The sequence below is a fragment of the Protomyctophum parallelum genome (assembly GCF_964188405.1).
Source record: "Protomyctophum parallelum genome assembly, chromosome: 13".
In the NCBI taxonomy this organism is placed as follows: domain Eukaryota; kingdom Metazoa; phylum Chordata; class Actinopteri; order Myctophiformes; family Myctophidae; genus Protomyctophum; species Protomyctophum parallelum.
The window spans coordinates 16426804-16445829 of NC_139708.1; the positions used below are offsets into that span (position 1 = coordinate 16426804).

The 19026-nt window shown below is 40.7% G+C and overlaps 2 protein-coding genes across 2 annotated transcripts in view; both read left to right on the top strand.

The window, feature by feature from the left end:
* kcnh4a (potassium voltage-gated channel, subfamily H (eag-related), member 4a) overlaps positions 1-1004 on the top strand; it is a gene marked incomplete at both ends in the record, with an annotated part of 33611 nt that extends 32607 nt beyond the window's left edge. The window contains one exon of the mRNA XM_083780367.1: positions 990-1004. Within this exon, the coding sequence (XP_083636493.1) occupies positions 990-1004 (15 nt within the window). The remainder of the gene's footprint in view (positions 1-989) is intronic.
* On the top strand, positions 366-17408 carry rab5c (RAB5C, member RAS oncogene family). Its single transcript, XM_083780768.1, has 6 exons — positions 366-461; positions 9669-9998; positions 14597-14748; positions 15605-15727; positions 15930-16023; positions 16132-17408. The coding sequence occupies exons 2-6, from the start codon at positions 9836-9838 to the stop codon at positions 16266-16268; spliced, it is 669 nt and encodes a 222-aa protein (XP_083636894.1). The 5' UTR covers positions 366-461; positions 9669-9835; the 3' UTR covers positions 16269-17408.
* Positions 17409-19026: the final 1618 nt, after the last annotated feature.

Sequence of the window (19026 nt, forward strand, 5' to 3'; positions counted from 1 at the left end):
TGTATACATACGGACGGTATATCAATTATAAATGTCCGATTAGAGCTAAATTGAACGAGCTCAACGATTTCTTATGTTTTATATAAAATTACACAATCAACGGGGGGGAATCGGGGGATGGTTTAGAAAATGTGGACTTGCAGAAATCAATGTTTATCCATGAATGTAAAGTGCGTTCCCAGGCAGTTCTTCTGACGACAAAAAAAGCAACTTTACAAGCTCACGACCCTTCGCATCGCCGACACGTCGTGGGCTTGTATATCTGCCATTTTCACCGTGCGCGACACCGCCCTGCGAGGCACCATATAAATGAAGTGTGTGTCTCATTGGTTCAGAAACCCTGCTGACAAGAGTGGGAGGTTCCCGGAAAAGTCACTAACCGGAAGGGAAGGCCAGGGCCCGAGAAGAGAAGAAGAACAGAGGGGTACCGATGTGTGCTCAGCGAAAACAACTAAAGTAGTGTAAGTGTTTTTTAAGAAATAAAAACTATTTACATGTGTGGACGTTGGGAATACGTGGAGTTTGTAGTGGGCGCTTAAATCATACTATGTTGTTAGTCGTAGAAGATTTTCCACAGCCTCAGTTAACATTTTGGCCAAACCAGCCATCAGGCAAGTACAGGGATCATTAAACCGCCCGCATCGAGAGTCCGTCCAGCGGCGGACCTTTTTAAATCAACACAATATATAGAAACAAATCATATATAATATAATAAGACTATAATATAACAATATGAGAGCATTAGGCTGACCAGCAACGGGAACCAAGAAGAGGGGGGAAATCCCCGAGGCTACTTCGTCGCGCGAGCTCCTTTTGACAAGTGTTGTTGAGAACAAAAATGACGTATTTTCGACAGACGTTACGTGTTGTCAACTGTGTTAACATGAAGACAAAAACGGACTGAAGTCGTTGCAGAAGAAACGACTCATTTCGGTCGTCGAGCGAATAATGGATCATCGGTGTTTGTTGAGCGTTTCTCGGTGTCTCAGCTGTCAAGCAGCTGACGACCCCTGTACGTCTGTCTGGCCGGGGAAAGGAAAAGTTGGCTAATGACGTTATCTCTGGCTAACTAACTTGGCTATGTCACTTAGCTTGTTGTACTAGGAGCTAATGTGTTTTTCCACACCGTCTTGCCGCAGAGAGTGTTATATATCCGGCTTTAGCCAGCTGCACGGGCTCAATGTTCCAACTCCTTGGCTTTAGTTTTGGTTTCGGAGGTTTTTGTTGTCGACAGATGGAAGAACTGTAAAATGTTAGCTAGCTATAATGCTAGCTGGACGAGGTGTTTCACATTAGCCTCTCGCCTCTGTTAAAACGGTGAAACATCAACGAACTTAACGTTAATGCTAGTTTCCCGATTCGCATGTAACTTACAGTATTACAGTTGGTATCATATTCATAAATAATATCCATGTACCCTGCTGTGAAATAAGTAACGTACTAGGTTATAGCACCAGACAGATAATGCTAGCTAAGGCAACTTGGGAAGAAGAAGTGGTGTAAGTTGACTGTATAATGTATTGTTTGGCAGACATTATGGATTGGCATGGGCCAGTTATCTGGTGAGGTTTGCATATGATTCCTTTGACACTGTCTGTCAACTTTGTCACCTGATCACCTATGTAGCCAATATGCATTAGCTATTTCTGCCAGTCAGTCAAGTGCTAACTTCTACTTTACATAAAAAGTTAATTATAAGTAATATTTTATCCTGGCTTTGAAGAGGTGTGCCACATGCCATCAATGCTAAGCTTCTTATTTTGCTAGTTTACTACGTATGTGTTTGCAGATTTAAATGGACTTGGCCTTGTGCCTCCGAGATTTTAACAAGTGTTCATAGTGTTTGTGTTTATGGTTCCATAAGGGGAACACAGTATAGACCTTTGAGACACGATGGATTTACAATAACTTTCCTGAGCTGCTGTTATGTTTATGGTGTGTGGACCTTGTCCTGGGAGAGTGGTGGTTCATAGCAGGGGTGTCAAACTTGTTATGCTAGAGATTTTACAGGAACCCTAACCAGCATATCGACAGTTTGTGAATGTGCTATATCATAACGAAAGAAAAGGTCTTTTATTCTAGACTTAGATATCTTGCGCGTGTGAGTGAGAGAACTGGTGGCGACACCCAGCCTGACTTCAATCATCCATGTCCACTCCCTTTATCTTTGCAACAGAGGAGAACACAATTTAACAATGTAATTTGAAAAGGGAGTTGTTTTGACTAGTTGTTTTGGTGAATATAAAAATCTGGAAAAAATGTAATAATAATCTGAGCATCATCCAGCAGCATGATCTTTTAGGGAAACTATTCATATTCAAACTTTGGGTGAAAATGGGAGGAATTGATGATTTGTCAATTTTCATAGGAGAGTCAGTCAATAGTCAATTTTAAAATTATGAAATTACTCACAAATCCAGTACAACTATATGGATATTTGGAGACACATTGAATTCTGTTAATCATTCAGCTCATGGTGAAAATTAAAAAAACTATCATAGCATGGCACACGATCTGAGGAACTCTGTTACCATATGTGAATTTCCACATTTGTTACCGATTTTATACTTTATGAAAAGTTCTTAATCTTTTGCGTGTCTGTCTTTCTTTCTTTCTTTGCAATAAAGCAAACCAAGTGCTAGTCTGTTTCAATCACATACACTACTAGATAACTGTCCAAATTGTCCACACAATAAGGGAAAGAAGGCACAGGAAGTGCCTGTGACTTGCTATGGTGTTATCTCATGGTGATGCGTATCCTGCTGTATTTTCCTCCACTTTATCACCAGTGTCTCACCCCAAGTGTTGCTCCTTCCAAAAGTCAGTTTAGTTTGAATGGGAAAATGTGGCGTGGCTTACCTTTATGAAGGGTTTCTCTTCTTTCACAGAGATGGGACAGGAATTTTAAACAGCTTTCTGCTTTTGGATCAGTGTGCCACTCTTAAAGCCTGTTGCCAGTCAGCACCACATGGACCTTTAAGATTGGCTTTGCATTTGAAGATTTAAAACTCATACTTTGGCTACTTCCTGACCAATGTGAAATCCTTAAACATGAAAGGCATGCCCAATTAGCTCAAAGATTTTTCTGGTAGCTAATTAGTACTCCAAGCATGGAGACTATTGCACACTCCCCACAACAACCATCAGACAACAGACAGACAGATGCCATTAACATTGCCATGCAGTCAAGTGCCACCTTATTCAGACCAGGGTCCCCCACCTTTGGAATGAAAAGAACAGTTCTCAAGTCAACACTTGTTTCTAGGTAACTGGTCGAGTGAGATTCGCTTAGAAGTGCGCTAACTACCGTATTGTGCCGAATAAAAGACTACTCTGATTTTAAGACAACCCACATTTTTCAAGACTCATTTGTGGAAATAGAACATTGAATGTCAAATACCGGTAGTCTAGTCCCCGATTATATTAACGCTGTTTTCTAGGATATTTCCAATGGGGAAAATATGTAGTCTTATATTCAGCTCAATTGGGTACACAACATTGATGACTAATACAAGTTGTCACATTAATATGCCGGTGTATATTCTGGGTGTAGTTCTTTGCCTGTGCATAGTTTGAGCTTTATTCATGCCCATCATAAAGTATTAAACAACTCTGCTTGCCTATAAGGAAATATTGTGTGTGCTCAAATACACTGACATCACACCCTGTTCAGGATGACAAATCATTATGTTGATACTACTGTTTTTAGTCAACCAACTTGCCTATTCTATTAACTTTCTATTGATGGCCACATGAAGTCACCTCATTTGATGTGACATTTAGTTAAAATAGTTCAATTCAATCAATATATTCTGCAGTGAAGTAAATAGGTTTTCAATGTGAGTCCCAGGGACATTTTATGAGTCCCACTTCAACGACGTTAGGAGTAATATTTTGCAAATATATTTTTTACAAATTGCAGCATTTAACTCATTTAATTTCATATGGTTATAATGTGGTTTAATATATTCATATAGAAAACAGAAGAAGTAATTATAACTAAAGCTAGCAAAATAAACTAGAGTAAAAAACAGTACAGTAGTGCATCCCGTAGCGTAGATGCAGAGGTCGTTTTATTGTGTCCCTTAACTATAAATTGCGTTTTGGAATGCAAAATGCACCCTATTTTAATCTCTGATTCTGTTGGATTGACAAAATTGTTATCTATCCACAGAATAGGGACACTAGTGTTCAAGGGATAACAGTAACTTGATATTCATTCATTCAGTAAATAGTAGAACACTGTTAAAATGTACCGGTCTGCATTTGGTTTAATATTAATATCCACTTTTATTATTGTCATCACTTTTTTCCCAGGCTGTTCATTCAATATTGAGGAAAGTTATGAGAGGAGTTTTCAGGGCACTTATATGTTGAATTTACAATTACTTTGTTTGTAGGATATACAATATTGGCACAACATATTGGCTATTGGCATTTTCGATTGGAAATAAATTATACTGATAAAATATCAGTTGAGTACATATTGTCTACGAATAATGGACTCTGTTTTTGGCCCCCGAATTTGGTTGAGAATTTGCTGTTTTTATTTAATTTATATGAAGCTCTGCTTGTGGGCATTATTCTCTCATTTATGTATTTGTATTTTATCTGCAGCATAATTAGTATACAGCCTTAAATTCATTACATCTTGCCAACTGTAGATATCATGCTGAAAACAGAGCTCACACGATGCCACTATGAATATTTCAGTCTATCCCTGCTTTTGGCTCCTTGATCTTGCCTCTTCCTCCCCCTTTCAGTGACTGATCCATGTCCTCCTCTGTCTCTCTGACCCACTTCCCTGTGGAGGGCTCCAGAGCCCATTAGGATACCATTAAGCATCCGTGAAAGGTTGATTGTGATGCATGCAGGCCTGTCTCTCTCTGTGTTAGACAGTTAGACAGTCGCCTGCTGACTGTAGTAAGCATCTGCTTTATTTTTAACACACTACTGATGGAGGGACTTGGCTCTTGGCCTACACTTGCATTCTTGCCATTGGTGGAGAATATATATATATATACCCCGTATTTAAAAAAATTGCGCTAGCACATTGGGAGCAATTAGGAGCTCAAGGACACTTTGACAAAATTGACACTTTTTAAAGTTGTTGGCGAGTCATCAGATCGTTATGTATTTCACACTACAAGAGTGTTTTGTTTTTTTTGTAAGTTGGCTGTTGTATCTTTGTGGTTTTCACACAAAACAATTCATCGCTGACTAGGGGTCACATACGGCAAGAGTTCACCAAGATGCGATCCAGACTCGATAGTCGATACATCGAGGCAACAAGCAACAACAATACATATTACAGACTTTTGGATTCCTTACATCCATTGACAACCGGAAAGACAGCCCATATTCACTATTTCACTCCATATCCACCCCCCAGCTAAATACTCTATACATTTCTCCCATCTTCTTTCACCCAGCTCTTTTTGACATCTCACGTATAGGTGTGGTATCGGGTACGGTCGCCCCTAAACCATCTCACCCCTCGATTTATTTCCCCCCGACAACCTCACGCCGACCGCTCGTTGCAGCGGTTCTTGTATTCTTTAATCTTCATTTTGTTTTACTGAGAATAAGTTTAGAAATAAGTTTAGGGTTAGGCATAGTTATACTGGGGTTAAGTTTAGGTATAGGGTTATGTCTCTCTCTCAGCACAGCATGTTTGCGCTCTTTTAATATCAACATTCAAGTGAGATGCGTTGGTTTTCTAGACTATAACAGCAATATTAGGCTAATATAGCTACCAATATGTATGACACCTGGATTTACCCATATATAATGGTTATATACTATCGTCTATCGAGACAGACAGACATACTTTTTGTCTGTGAGCACAGTGCTCTCATTGTCTTTAATTTGGACCTTCTCGGGGTGTGGTTGCAACCCCGTTCATACTGTATGAACTCTTCAACTGTATGAAGTCGGTGAGAGACTCAAATATCAAACCTGGTAGATATTCATAAACGGTCGGTGAGCACTTTATCGCCGCTGGAGCTTCTCGCAGATCCTTTCTCACACAGCAAGCAAAACCTCGGCGATCAAGCCCGATCAGATCGGGGGTTTTGTCAGAGAGCTCCAAAAAAGCTCCCCAATAGCATAACTGGGTCAAATATCGTGCAGTGTGTAGGGGGCATAACTCTGGCGGAGCCCGGGATCGAACTGGGAACCTTGCGGTTCCCATCTGGCTGTTCTACCGGCCACTCTACACCTGAGCCACTGCCACGCCATGTGTCCAGAATACATGCTAAAAAAACAAAGCTAAGAAATGAATGGCTTTCTTTCCATCGCCTTCAATATTTACATAAATAATCAGCTTTTTTGTTACCATTAGGTTTACTGTCCAATGTTGATGCCAAGTTGCCAGCAATGTGTCATCAAGTTCTAGCAGGTTTGTCCCAATGCTCTCTCTGTGTCATTGATAAAGACAAATCTGGAGCCTTTACAGATTTTAGAAACAAATTGATGACATCAAGGGTTCAATTATTTTGCTACATGTTGTATGCAACCCGAACCTTGGTCTGCGATTTGAGTGCATTTTAATGATTCACTCATTGCTGTGACGTAATGTGATCAGCCTAGTACTGTGATAGATTTTCTTTATCCCTGTTTGATCGCACATTTGTAAATCCATGGGTCTTCTTTTTCTACATGGTCTACTGGAGTTAAGTAGAAAACGCTAGTAGTACCCAGGGCTATGGAAATTAGGAAAGCCTATAAACTCCTATATAAAATCGTTTTTCTCAACCAACCTTCCATGCTTGCTTCCTCCATAGAATGTTGTCTGATTAGTCTGGCATTCAGAAATGCAGTTTGTTGACCCGGTAAACAAAATAGCTTTGATGAGGGTTGGCCTCTCAGACCCAAGACTTTGAATATTTTGTTGTCTGGATAAGATGAATTTCACTCTGACATTTAGCAGTCATTTCAAACATGGCTTTGCTCTCCCGTCACATGCTAAAGATTAGGCCCAGCCCAGACCTGGGGCAAAGCCCAGAGCGAGTCAAGTTAGTCAACTCAGGTCTGAATGTCTCTGACCTAGCCTGACTGTAATGACTCTTAACTATTCTGACATACTCATTCTCTGTCATTACTCATTATGTAATTCTCTGTCATTTCCTCCTCGCAAATAGCTGTTGTTAACTCTGTTGTACAAAAGACAAGTGTAATGTAATAACACCTTTTATACTTTTTGTAGTACACCGTTTCTTCTTGTCAGTCACTGTCTGACATGGTGGATTATTTTATTGTTGTCTATGTGCCAATGGCCTGCATTTTATTTTTCCAGTGAAAAAGTTGAGGCAACTAATGTGTTCTGCAATCTTCACTTCCTGATATGAACTGAGCCGGGTTTCCTGTCTCTGACCATTGTGACCAAGCAGAAGCTGCTGGATCTCATGTGCGTCACTCAACTGAAATAGAGTTGGATTTAAAGTGACAATCCATTGCTTTTTATTTTGACCAATCTGGTTGGTAGACTACTAGAGCAGTGGTTCTTAATGGTTTGATTATTTGACAACCATACATTGCAAACTATAAAGTGTGATCCAGGGCATTTTGCCCCTTCCTAACTGAAGGGGGGCCCCGATCATTCTGTACCCCTGACACTGTCAGCCCTCCTCCTAGCTCCCCGTCACCTTTTTGCGTAATGTATATTGGTCATCTATATTGGTCATCTATATTGTATTATTGATTCCTGATCCATTTTCAGTACGAGAAAAAGTTTTGAAATATATATTGAAAATGTATCATTAGAACTTGGATGCAATGTGATTTAATTCATTATCAAAACAAAGTGTTTATATGAATCACTTTTCCCTCCTCGCCCACAATAAAAAAACATTCACGCTGCTGGTTCTCTTTCCCTGGAGAATGAAGTGTAGAGCTTATCTGGCCATGAGGCAGGTAGATGCCACCGCTTTCATGTTCTTGTTCCTGACTGTTGTTGATGGTGATTGAGAAAGCCAGCATGACAGAATCTTAGTCCTGGTGATGTGCTTTGCTGTTTGAACCAACCTCTGTGCTCTGTGTGGTTGTTGTGAGTAGAGCATCTTCTTTGGCAAGCCGTCTACACATTAAAGTTGTAGACATTAACCTTTTGGCTTCTGGGTAAAACCCGTAATATTTCCATTTATCACCACATACCATACCATTGGATGCCGAGCAAGCTTTCAGTGATGCCACATGCTGTTTCAAACAAGCAGAGGCTCTTTGCAGCAACACTTTGCCAAAAGTAAATAACGATTAAATGATAACGCCAGCATCTTATCTTTTGTAGTCAACCCTTACCCTTGTGCAATGTAAGTATCTAACTCATTACCATATCATGAAATGTTTCTGTTTCAGTCACCATGCTTATGATATATATTTATTTTATTTTGTGGGCTAATATGATAGCTCAGGGTTTGTCACTGACAAATTGTCGGTCTCATACTGATTTGTGTGTGTGTGTGTGTGTGTGTGTGTGTGTGAAATACTTGTAAGAAGGAATGACAAACTACATTTGATAGTTAGTTTCTGGTTTCTGGAGTACCAACTAGACCTAAACGTGACTCATGAGTTGGGTTTTGACTGAGGCTGTGATGCAGATAAAAAAACCCCACTGTTTCTGAATATTGCGGCACTCCAAAAGAAGAAATGCAATACTTTAGTTGTTTGGCATAGAGCCGTCATCTCTACGCTGAAACATCGTAGTTGGCAAACTCTAATATTTAATTATGAAACTTGATTGATAATAATTACCATCTGAAGATGCTCACTGGATAAAATCTCTGTCCATTCCCGATGCAGGGCAACAGATGGAGTAGTTAGGATATGTTTGTGCAAAGAGCGTAGTGCTGCACGATTCTTGCTCAAATGTGAATCTCGAATTTCTTTAACAAGATTCTCACACAATTTTCTTTCCTGAAAATATTTATTAAAAAAACAAGCAAAAGCATAAGAGTAACTAAAATGAATTTGACATCCAACTAGTGCTGCATGATTCTTCACAAAATGAGATTGCATAGGTTTCTGATTCTAGATCTCGATCTTTTTTTCTTTTTTTTTTATTAAAAATTGGGCAGCACTAAAAGAGTGCATTTCCTCCTGTGATCAATGACCATACAGCTCTGATACATAATCAGTAACTATTGGATAGCATTGTTCCTGCATTCCAGCATTCCTTTGTCACTGCTTAAACTTTGGAAAACATTTTCTTATTTACACATGAGAGCAATACTTTACTCAATGTCAGCTGATACACATATCGCTTGCCAAATACAACATCATGTACAAGCTGACAAGGTGTTGAAATGTGAAGCCTTGTAGATCTATTATTTTGGTGAGCGAGTGGGCTCTGGGCTGCCACTGTCCTATTATAGAATATGGATTGGAGTATAATTTGGCTTTACAAGATCTTATTAACCCCTCGTTGTAGAGTGTTACCATGTGGTACTGTGATGATGCCAAATCACTGCTTGTAAAATCACACAGGTATGTGCTCCTTTTTAAGCACATCCTCGCCACAGAGCTTTTTCTCGTCACAAATTTCTTTAGGTTGAAAAACACGAGTTCTCATGCGTTCTCAGAGTAGAATACGCTGGTCTGTTTATGAGGCCCAATGTTCGAATGCTGCGCACAGGACTCTTATTTATTTATGTACTCTCTCTCTCTTCCAGCTTTCATCGGTGAGGCATCTTCTCTGGTTTGCCGCCTGGACTATACCTGGCCTTGCCTAGCTCAACCAGCCTTTGTCCGGGCTTTGTCCGCCCCTGTACTAAGCCTTAGCCTAGAGTCAACTGGGACTTCCATTCTCTTCCTCCAGTGAAGCTCTAAGCACAGCACTATGGCAGGGCGAGGACAGGCACGAACCAACGGCACCGCAGCAAGCAACAAGATCTGCCAGTTCAAGCTAGTGCTGTTGGGAGAGTCGGCGGTAGGCAAGTCGAGCTTGGTGCTGCGCTTCGTCAAGGGCCAGTTCCATGAGTACCAGGAGAGCACCATCGGAGGTGAGCGCCTTCCAAATGTATTGTGCCTTTGATGGAATCAGAGTGACAACTAGCTTCTCACATGTCTAATCCTCTCTGCCTGGCATGTACAGATGAGCCTTCTTTTTTTAATATGGTATAATATTGTAATCTTTATTGAAATTTTATCATATATATATATAATTATATATTAAATTTAAGAATTATTCAGCTCTCCAACCACACCCCTAATGAATGGGTTTGTCTCCATCAATCATTCAGCGTTGCATCTTCTGTCATTCTGAATCTTGTCATGGAAAGTGCTGCAGCCCCAGTTCAGTTACGGTTGGGGATGAAAATTTATCTTTTTATTGATGCCACCAGTCATGCCATTAGCATTATTGATTCCTGATCCATTTTCGGTAGGAGAAAGAGTAGGCCTACACAGGTTTTGAAATGGCTCAGAAAGGTATGTGACTATGTGTTTAACTTTGAATGCCATTAAATTGCATCCTTCCTAACTTTGTTTCTCAAAGAGGTTCTAATGAGGTTGAACTGAACTCTGATTGACTGCATTAATTTAATGAAAACATGTCAAATATGTGGTTTCTTGATTAAATGATTTGTTTCAGTTGAATTTAAACAGGTCCCATGTTGTGCACATAGGATGTAGTAACATCAGGGTGGGAATAATTAATTTTGTTCCTGGGGTGAGTTTGCATGGCCCTTTATCATAATTGATGCTACAGGACCAAGTTTTGGTCCAATTGGAAGGTAGCCTACATTCATTTTTATGTATTCAATTTATCACGAAAGAATCCTGAAAATAAAAAGGCTGCAAGTTTAGATTGTTATTATTCAGTTACCTTTTGAAGGCAGCGATGAATGTGGTTACTTCAAACAGGAAGGAAGGAGACAACAATGGTGGTTTCCTGGGACTGGTGTAGACCAGTGAAACTTATATGCCTAGGTGGTGATGACCAAATACATGTCCCTTTTCACCCAAAAAGGAAGTTTTCTGTAGAATCATCCCATTCTGCCTAAAGTAGCATTATGCTTGTAGTTCAGATTCACGGGGAGTTAAAATGAATAAATATTTTTGTAGAAGTGCCTAGTAGTCTACGACTACAACATCAGCAATGCTACAGGGCAAATTGAACATTTGTGTTGTCAATGCCATATCAGTCTTGGCCTCCTGTTTAAGCTGGCGGCAGACCCAGGCATTGATTAGCCCTTTACCTGATATTTCCCACTGACAAGGCTGGTGGTCTTTCCAAGACTGTGTCGCTAGTTAACTTACCTGGTTAAAATGAAACGTAAAGCCTAATTTATGGGCCATTTCATACAAAAATAGCAGACCTACAATCTCACAACGTATGTAGTATGTATCGAGTTTAAATGGGTAAATGTCCAGTAGTCTTTATTTTCAACTAACATTTTCTCCCTATAGAATCCCATATCACACAATCTATGAATAATGATGGTGTGGGGGATGTGGGGCAGGATGCTTGGTGCTTACACTGGCCAAAGACTTGAAACAAGTCAGCATTTCTTTCCTCTAGTTAACTTGTGGTCAGCTGCCTGCTCGGTCAAAGGTCACAAAGCTCTAAAGTATGTACAATGAGCTCACATTTTCCTCTGTCATGTGACACAGCAAGGCTGAATAAGCATGTAGTGTCTGCAGTGGAGTGGTCTCGCCTGTCTCTTATGCAATCTGTGTTCATTCTCAGCCTGGTTTTCTTTTCTTTTTGAGTGGTGCAACCACTGCTACAACCAGCTTGCAATGTCCTCGTACCTGTTTGTGTGTGTGTCTGTGTGAGCACGAGTATGTGACTTAATAATAGCAGTAGGGGGCGCCAGAAACAGTGAGAGGGGTAGTGTCTCTAATGAGAGAGAGAGAGAGAGGGAGAGAGGGGGGGGGGGGATTGCACCACTCAGTTCACACGTGTGTGATTTTTTTGGTGTGTGTGTGTGTGTGTGTGTGGTGGTGGTGGTGGTGGTGGGGGGGGGGGGTCACATAACATACACTCCAGAAACCGATTCTGGTGTTTCTGGTGTTTATCTGCCCAGAAAGGTTTAGACGTGACTCATTTGTTTACACAACAAACGGGGTAAGTCGGAGCTTATATTGTCAGCTACACATTTACCTCCAAAACACAAATGATTATTAGTATTATTTTCATCACATACAAAGGTGTATTCACTCATGGGGATATTGGCCTTGACAAAGTTTGTCTGGATTTTAACTGGGTTACAAACATTGAAAATAAATTCTGTATTAATAATAATAATAATGAATTTTATTTATATTGCACTTTTCATTCACAAGGAATCTCAGAGTGCTACAAGGTTAAAAACATATGGTCTATCATAAAGGTTAAAAACAGGGTTAACAAAAACATATTGATGGTTCTGTGGAAAAGTAACTAAATGTATTTACTCCCATGACTTTATGAACGACTCTCATGGGGAAATCACCCAATTACTCCTATCTGGAATAGGCATCGGCCGCTACGGCATCTCAAAGTGATATCCCACACATTCCATCGCCAGTGGGAACACTGGCAATGTTTAATTTCTCTGGCTTAGGTCTGTTCTGTTTTGTTTTTGTCATGTCAAGGTATCTGCAATTATCTTGTTTACATATTACATTGACTCTTCCTCCCCTTTCCAGCCTTGAGGTCTCTCATCTAAGATCTAGCTTTTTAAATGAAAAAGGTTTAATTAAAAATGTCAATCATGTCATTTAAAAGTGCTGTAAGTGAATTGTTTGTTTAATAAATGGTTTGATTGAATAATTGATTAACATCACTATTAACGATACAAGTAGTACAGTCAAAGTTATGCTAAAAGGATAACTCAGAAATCTGCAGGGGCTTGTTTCCATTGTGGTTCATCACCAGGTTAAAACTCTATTCTGATAACAATCATTGCTACAGTATTGTGTCAAATGGAAACCATTCATCTGCTTCAATCATTGTCTCCACCAGGCCGAAGGCATGTGGGGAGAGTATGTTTTGCACTCCGTCCGTCCGTTTGTGTGTCCGTCCGTGTGTCCGTGAACAGCTAATCTCGGCCACCGTTAACCCGGTCGATGGCAAATTTTGCACACACACTCCCTGGATGCCAACGATGAATCTCTGCCCCAAACTTTCCTGAACGGCCTGTTATAGCGCCACCAGGAGGCCGCTTTGTGCAAAACAAGTTTTTGCACAGTACACCTACAGATTTTGTCCAAACATCACGCAAATTGGTACACACACTCCCTGGATGCCAACGATGAACCTCTGCCCCAAACTTTCCAGAACGGCCTGTTATAGCGCCACCAGGAGGCCGCTTTGTGCAAAACTAGTTTTTGCACAGTACACCTACAGATTTTGTCCAAACATCACGCAAATTGGTACACAGTCTCTCTAGAGCCATTCAACCAAACCGGTCTTTCAGATTTCTCAGACTCCATCCTGATTGGTTAAGATTGGCTTCCAAAGTTCACAGGAGTGCTCAGTTTCAAACAAAATGCTGCAAATCATGAACACATCGCGTGATTTCCGTCAAATTGTGCACCCACATTCCCACTAGGCCCAGGACAAAATGCCACATGAACAATTTCAACTCAGCCTCAAGGTGGCGCTATAACTGGCCAAAAAGTGTTTTTACCTCTAACTGCACGGATCTGTGGATAACCTGGTGGAGACCTGTGCCAAGAAGGGCACTTTTTCTAGTTCCAAATGTTTTATCACTTACTTTCTTGTGCGTTTGTGTTATTCTGACCTGAAAATGTATTTACTCTTTACTAAAGAGCTGGAGAGATTGGTCGGGACTTTGAATTGCTATGGGTAAAATAAGGTACAATGGGCTTTTAATTATTATTTTTTTACCCATTTTTCACCCATGTGTCAATTATCTAATGTGATTCTGAGCTCTACACACCCTCCACCAACCTGGGGAGAGCAACGGACTTTAACTCATGCTTCATGCCTGAGTGTCCAAGTCGCTCCTTTACACCTGACTGGGGGGAGTTTCACTGGACGTAGCGTGTGGAAGGAACACGTTATTCCAACCAGTTATTTCCCCTCCATCCGAGACCAGGTTTACTACATGTTTTTGTGAGGGTACCTACCCTAGGGCACACGGGGAGAACATTCAAGCTCCACACAGAAAGGCCCTTTTGCCAACCCCGCCTCGGATATGGGCACTGATGACGCGTAGGAGAGGACACGGCGCCAGTGCCCACAGCGTCCTGAGCGGGTATCAAACCCAGGACCTTCTAGCTGTGAGGCGACAACACTACAGACTGCCACCGTGCCCTGACAATGTGCTTTTAGTGGTGAATTTGAGTTGGACAACTCTTGCTACTCCTCTTCCTAGCTCTCATGCTGTGTTTCTGCCCCGGTTCTTCTCTTATAATATGAATCACCATCTACAGAATATTCTCCAGGTCCAGATCCTTGTGCACCTTACTTTCCGCAGTTTCTAATATTGGTGAAAAGGGGAATCGATAATTACTTACTGTATGTAGTTGCACTTTCACTTGTAAGTCACTTTGCATTACAGGAGCAGCTAAATGCCTGAAACATAACATTTGTGAGACTAGACTGCATTGCATGTTAAACTGGTTTTTGTATTGTCTTTTTCGGCAGCTGCCTTCCTCACACAGACGGTATGTTTGGATGACACAACAGTTAAGTTTGAGATCTGGGACACGGCGGGACAGGAGCGCTATCACAGCCTGGCGCCCATGTACTACAGAGGAGCCCAGGCTGCCATCGTGGTCTATGACATTACCAACACAGTAAGTTACCTGGCATGTAAAATATTGACCAGCACAGTAGTTTTCAAACATTGTCAAGGAAACGTTATTTATTTGGACGCCCATCAGATTTTTTTTTTAGAGATCCCATAAGGAATAACATAATATTTGTGTTAGACATTGTCAAAGTGGTTTAACAGATTTTGCTGCCATGTATTTTGTAACAATCTCAGGAACTGGAGGCAGAGACTTAGTGCAAATTCCAAGGCTCCAACTTTAATAGTAATTTAACACTGTTTTACAAACAATGGACCTGGCTTCACCGCAGTCCGTAACTCTTAGAACACACACAACAGCATTCCTCACAGCACATCCACATAACATCTGTCACTCACTTCCCCAGTCCCGGAAGTCCCACCCCACACTCCCACAGTCACTCCTATTGGATGTAGCCGGCCGCTACAATATTCATAGCTACAATATTCATAGACTCACGTAGCCAGCCTTCACCTCCCTTTGCAATGCATATTGCCCCCATTGCGAAAAACCACTGAGAGGGACGAGACTAATATCCACGCAGTGATATTAGTATTGCTACGCAAGGCTAATATATTCACTCATTTTGCTGGGGACCCCTAGAACCCTCCCAAGGACCCCTGGGGTACACGGACCCCACTTTGAGAACCACTGGACTAACGCACCTAAATAACCTCTGTCAGCTATGAATGTACCCTTGCTTTTCAGCTTGGTTGATGATTACAGAATAATACAGAGAGCAAAGGACCTTTGCTCATATAATTGTGAAGTTGAATGTGAAAGTTTTATGATTATGCGTATTGAGTGTATTTTGTGTTGTGCTTTTTTCTTTGTTTTAATTTTCTTTTAATTTATTTTTTAGGATACATTCACACGTGCAAAGAACTGGGTGAAGGAACTCCAACGACAAGCCAGTCCTAATATTGTCATTGCATTGGCAGGGAACAAAGCAGACTTGGCCAACAAAAGAGCTGTAGATTTCCAGGTACATAACACGTACTGAGTACAGTTTTTGCTATCTAAATAGACTGTTCATTACACTGTAGTTGTTTTAGGAAAAGCCTAATAACGGGCAAAATTAATGCTACTGAAACTTACATTTTCTTTAATGAAATTCCTAGACAATAACGTCTTCAAACGGCCTGATAGAGCAGTTTCCAAATGTATCTGCATCCTTATTGTTTTAGGAAGCACAATCGTATGCAGATGACAACAGTTTGCTCTTCATGGAGACCTCAGCCAAGACTGCTATGAATGTCAATGAGATTTTTATGGCCATAGGTAAGCGCCTTACATTACTATGGGACATTGATCCATATTATATTTCTAAAGTACATGAATGTTTGCTCATTTTCCATACATCTACCTGGTCTGTGCTCTTTAAAATAGCCAAGAAGCTTCCGAAGAATGAGCCCCAGGGGGGTGCTGGGGCTGGTGCTGGTGGACGTGCCAGAGGCGGCGTGGACCTGCAGGATACTGCACCACAGGGCGGTGGAGGTAGCAAGTGCTGTGGGGGTGGAAACTAACTAAAGTACTGAGTCAATTGATCCAAGCGACCTACAGTATCAACCAACCTGACCAGATATCAACCAGCTGACACACGCATCCCATTGGTCAAACCAATCCATGGACAGACCAGCTTCTACCTGGTACCAACCAACCAACCAACCAACCGTCTGGCAGACCAGTGCTATTGGCCAGTAGACTGCCAGACACAACTGATGAACCGATCGACAGATAAAATAAATAGACCAACGCACTAATTTACAGAATGAAGTAAAAAAACCCACCCCAAGATGTACCAACTCAAGATCTCTTGATTGACAATGGATATTTGACAACAACCACCAAAAAGGCCCAATGGAAGGAGAAAAAGATCAATCAGTACCGATCGCACTTAATGGAGCAATCATGCTCATCTTTGGTTCTCTGTATTTCTGTAAAGGAAAAAAAAATCAAATCAAAAGCATCTGGAGGGAATAAAAAATAAATAAACAGGCTTGTTGGCCCTCACCTTTCTTTCCTACTTACTGTTTTTTCTATATGTACCATAAATTACTCCAGTATTTTGATCATAAGCTGATGTCACTGTTAGTTTGGTGGAAGGTGCATGCAGCGTTTATTCACTTTTCCTCCTTGTTCCCCGTCGGCTTCCTGGAAGAAGTGAAGAGAGAGGGTTCCAAAAAGGAGAGGGGGCTGGACAGCTATTTCCTTCTAGATAGCGGCTGTATAGATGAACTGATTTATTACATTGTTATATTGTTATCACTATTGTTATTACTTCGACTTTTTTGACAAGTTATTCAGAATGATTTCAAAGCATAGGGACACCTAAGGCTTTATAATTAATCCAACAATATACAATAAATAGTGCATTATTAACATTATCACCAATAAGTCAATTTAGCATTAATGTAATGTTCTTTGAATCATCCATGTACAATGACAAATGCGTAAAGCAAGATTTGTATTCTTGACCAAAATCACAAATGTGTATTGAAAACATGTTGCTGTCTTTGTATTATCCCTTTTTTTTCAAACTTGTAACCAATCAATAGTTATTGTCAATATCTTCCCAATCTACATGTTTCCTCATCCGTTTTTTTTTCTTTTCCTGATCTATGGTATTAAGTCATCTTTGTGAATTCAGATGTTTATTAAGTGCACTGGCTCTGTCTTGTCATCTTTGTGAATTCAGATGTTATCTCAAACTTTTTATGCTTACTTTTTTTTCTCTTTTTACTTTTCATATCAGGGAGGGATCGCTTTGACCAGTGTTGTCATCCTCTGTTATGACATCAACAACTAGCACAACAGTACCTTCACAGCAGCCACTACTGTGAGGCAGGGGACATGGGGAGGGTGGGGTCATGTGGTTTAAAATGCAAAAAAAAAAGAGAAAATAAATTGTAATTTTACCAATAAACAAGGGGAAGGTATTTGCTGTTGCAAGTCTGGTGATTTAACTTGACTCAAATATTGGCATAAAATAGTGTGTGTGTGTGTGTGTGTGTGTGTGTGTGTGTGTGGGGTGTAATAACAGCCTTTTACACAAGATATCCCAGGATGAAGCCTAATGATTTTGTTGACCCAATGGTTTTCTTCTAGGACAATTTCCATTTGGGTGTAAAGAACTAGGTGCAGCTGCTAGCTGCAGGGCTCTTATAGTCATATTGCTATGAGTCCCACAGAGCTTGTTTTAACAGAAAATGGCTTGTCATTGTATCAGCCTCAATATCTTTATAATTTTAAACCAACTTTCAGAGATTTCAAACATGTATTCGTTTAATCTGTGAATCGAAGTTGATGGCTGGTGCCAATGCATATTTGTTTTTAAACAGCTGAAATGCCAGTTGTGTCCAGGGACATGTAACAGTGAATCCATGTTATCAGTATGGCCAAAGCCAGGCTCATGTAACTACAGTAGGGAGGCCCTAAATTAGTAAATATGAAGCCAAAATACTAAATCAACCCCGCCATGCTTGGCTGGACTCAGTGCACTGGCTCGAATATAGAAATGAGATCTGGGCAGGCACAATGTTCATATGCATTGCATTTGTCGGTCTTGCCAACACCCTGGTTCACACTAATTTCCATGTAGCCTATTAGGTTAGGGATTTAGAAGAGCATGATACGGTAGTAACAGAAAGTGAAAACAGGGAGGGAAGCTATGATATTCTGGATACTTCATACTAGTCTCATTAGGCTAAATTCTAGCCGTGAAAATAATTCTAGAAATTAAACTACCCCTGCCCTGTCTGAAACACCCTTGAAGACCAGTTCACACGGCATGGGATTTTTTGATTGATTAAATAGTGCATTTAAATAGCGCCTTTATCCAAGGCGCTTTATTGTGCATTGCATTCACCCATTTATGGCAGCGGAAACCATGCAAAGCACCATCCAGCACATCAGGAGCAATTCAGGGTCTTGCTCAAGGACAAGTCGGCACTAACTATAGTCTGGGGGAGTCCGGGTTCGAACTGGCAACCTTGTGGTTTCCATGATCCAGCCAGCCACTCTACCCTGGCCCTGAGCCACCGCTACTGATTGAAGTATTTATTAACAGTTTGCAGAATTACAGTACATTTCAAGCACAACTCAATACAAAAACGTAACTGTGAGTGGACTACCCAATAAAGCATTACACTTGTTTACAATTGTAATTGGGAATCGAATTGGGACCTCACGGATTTCTTCCATAGACTCATAGAGCTGTTTTATGCATAGACTGGAGTCACTGGACCAGCGTTGAAAACCCGTGCACTACAGCACCCATAATGC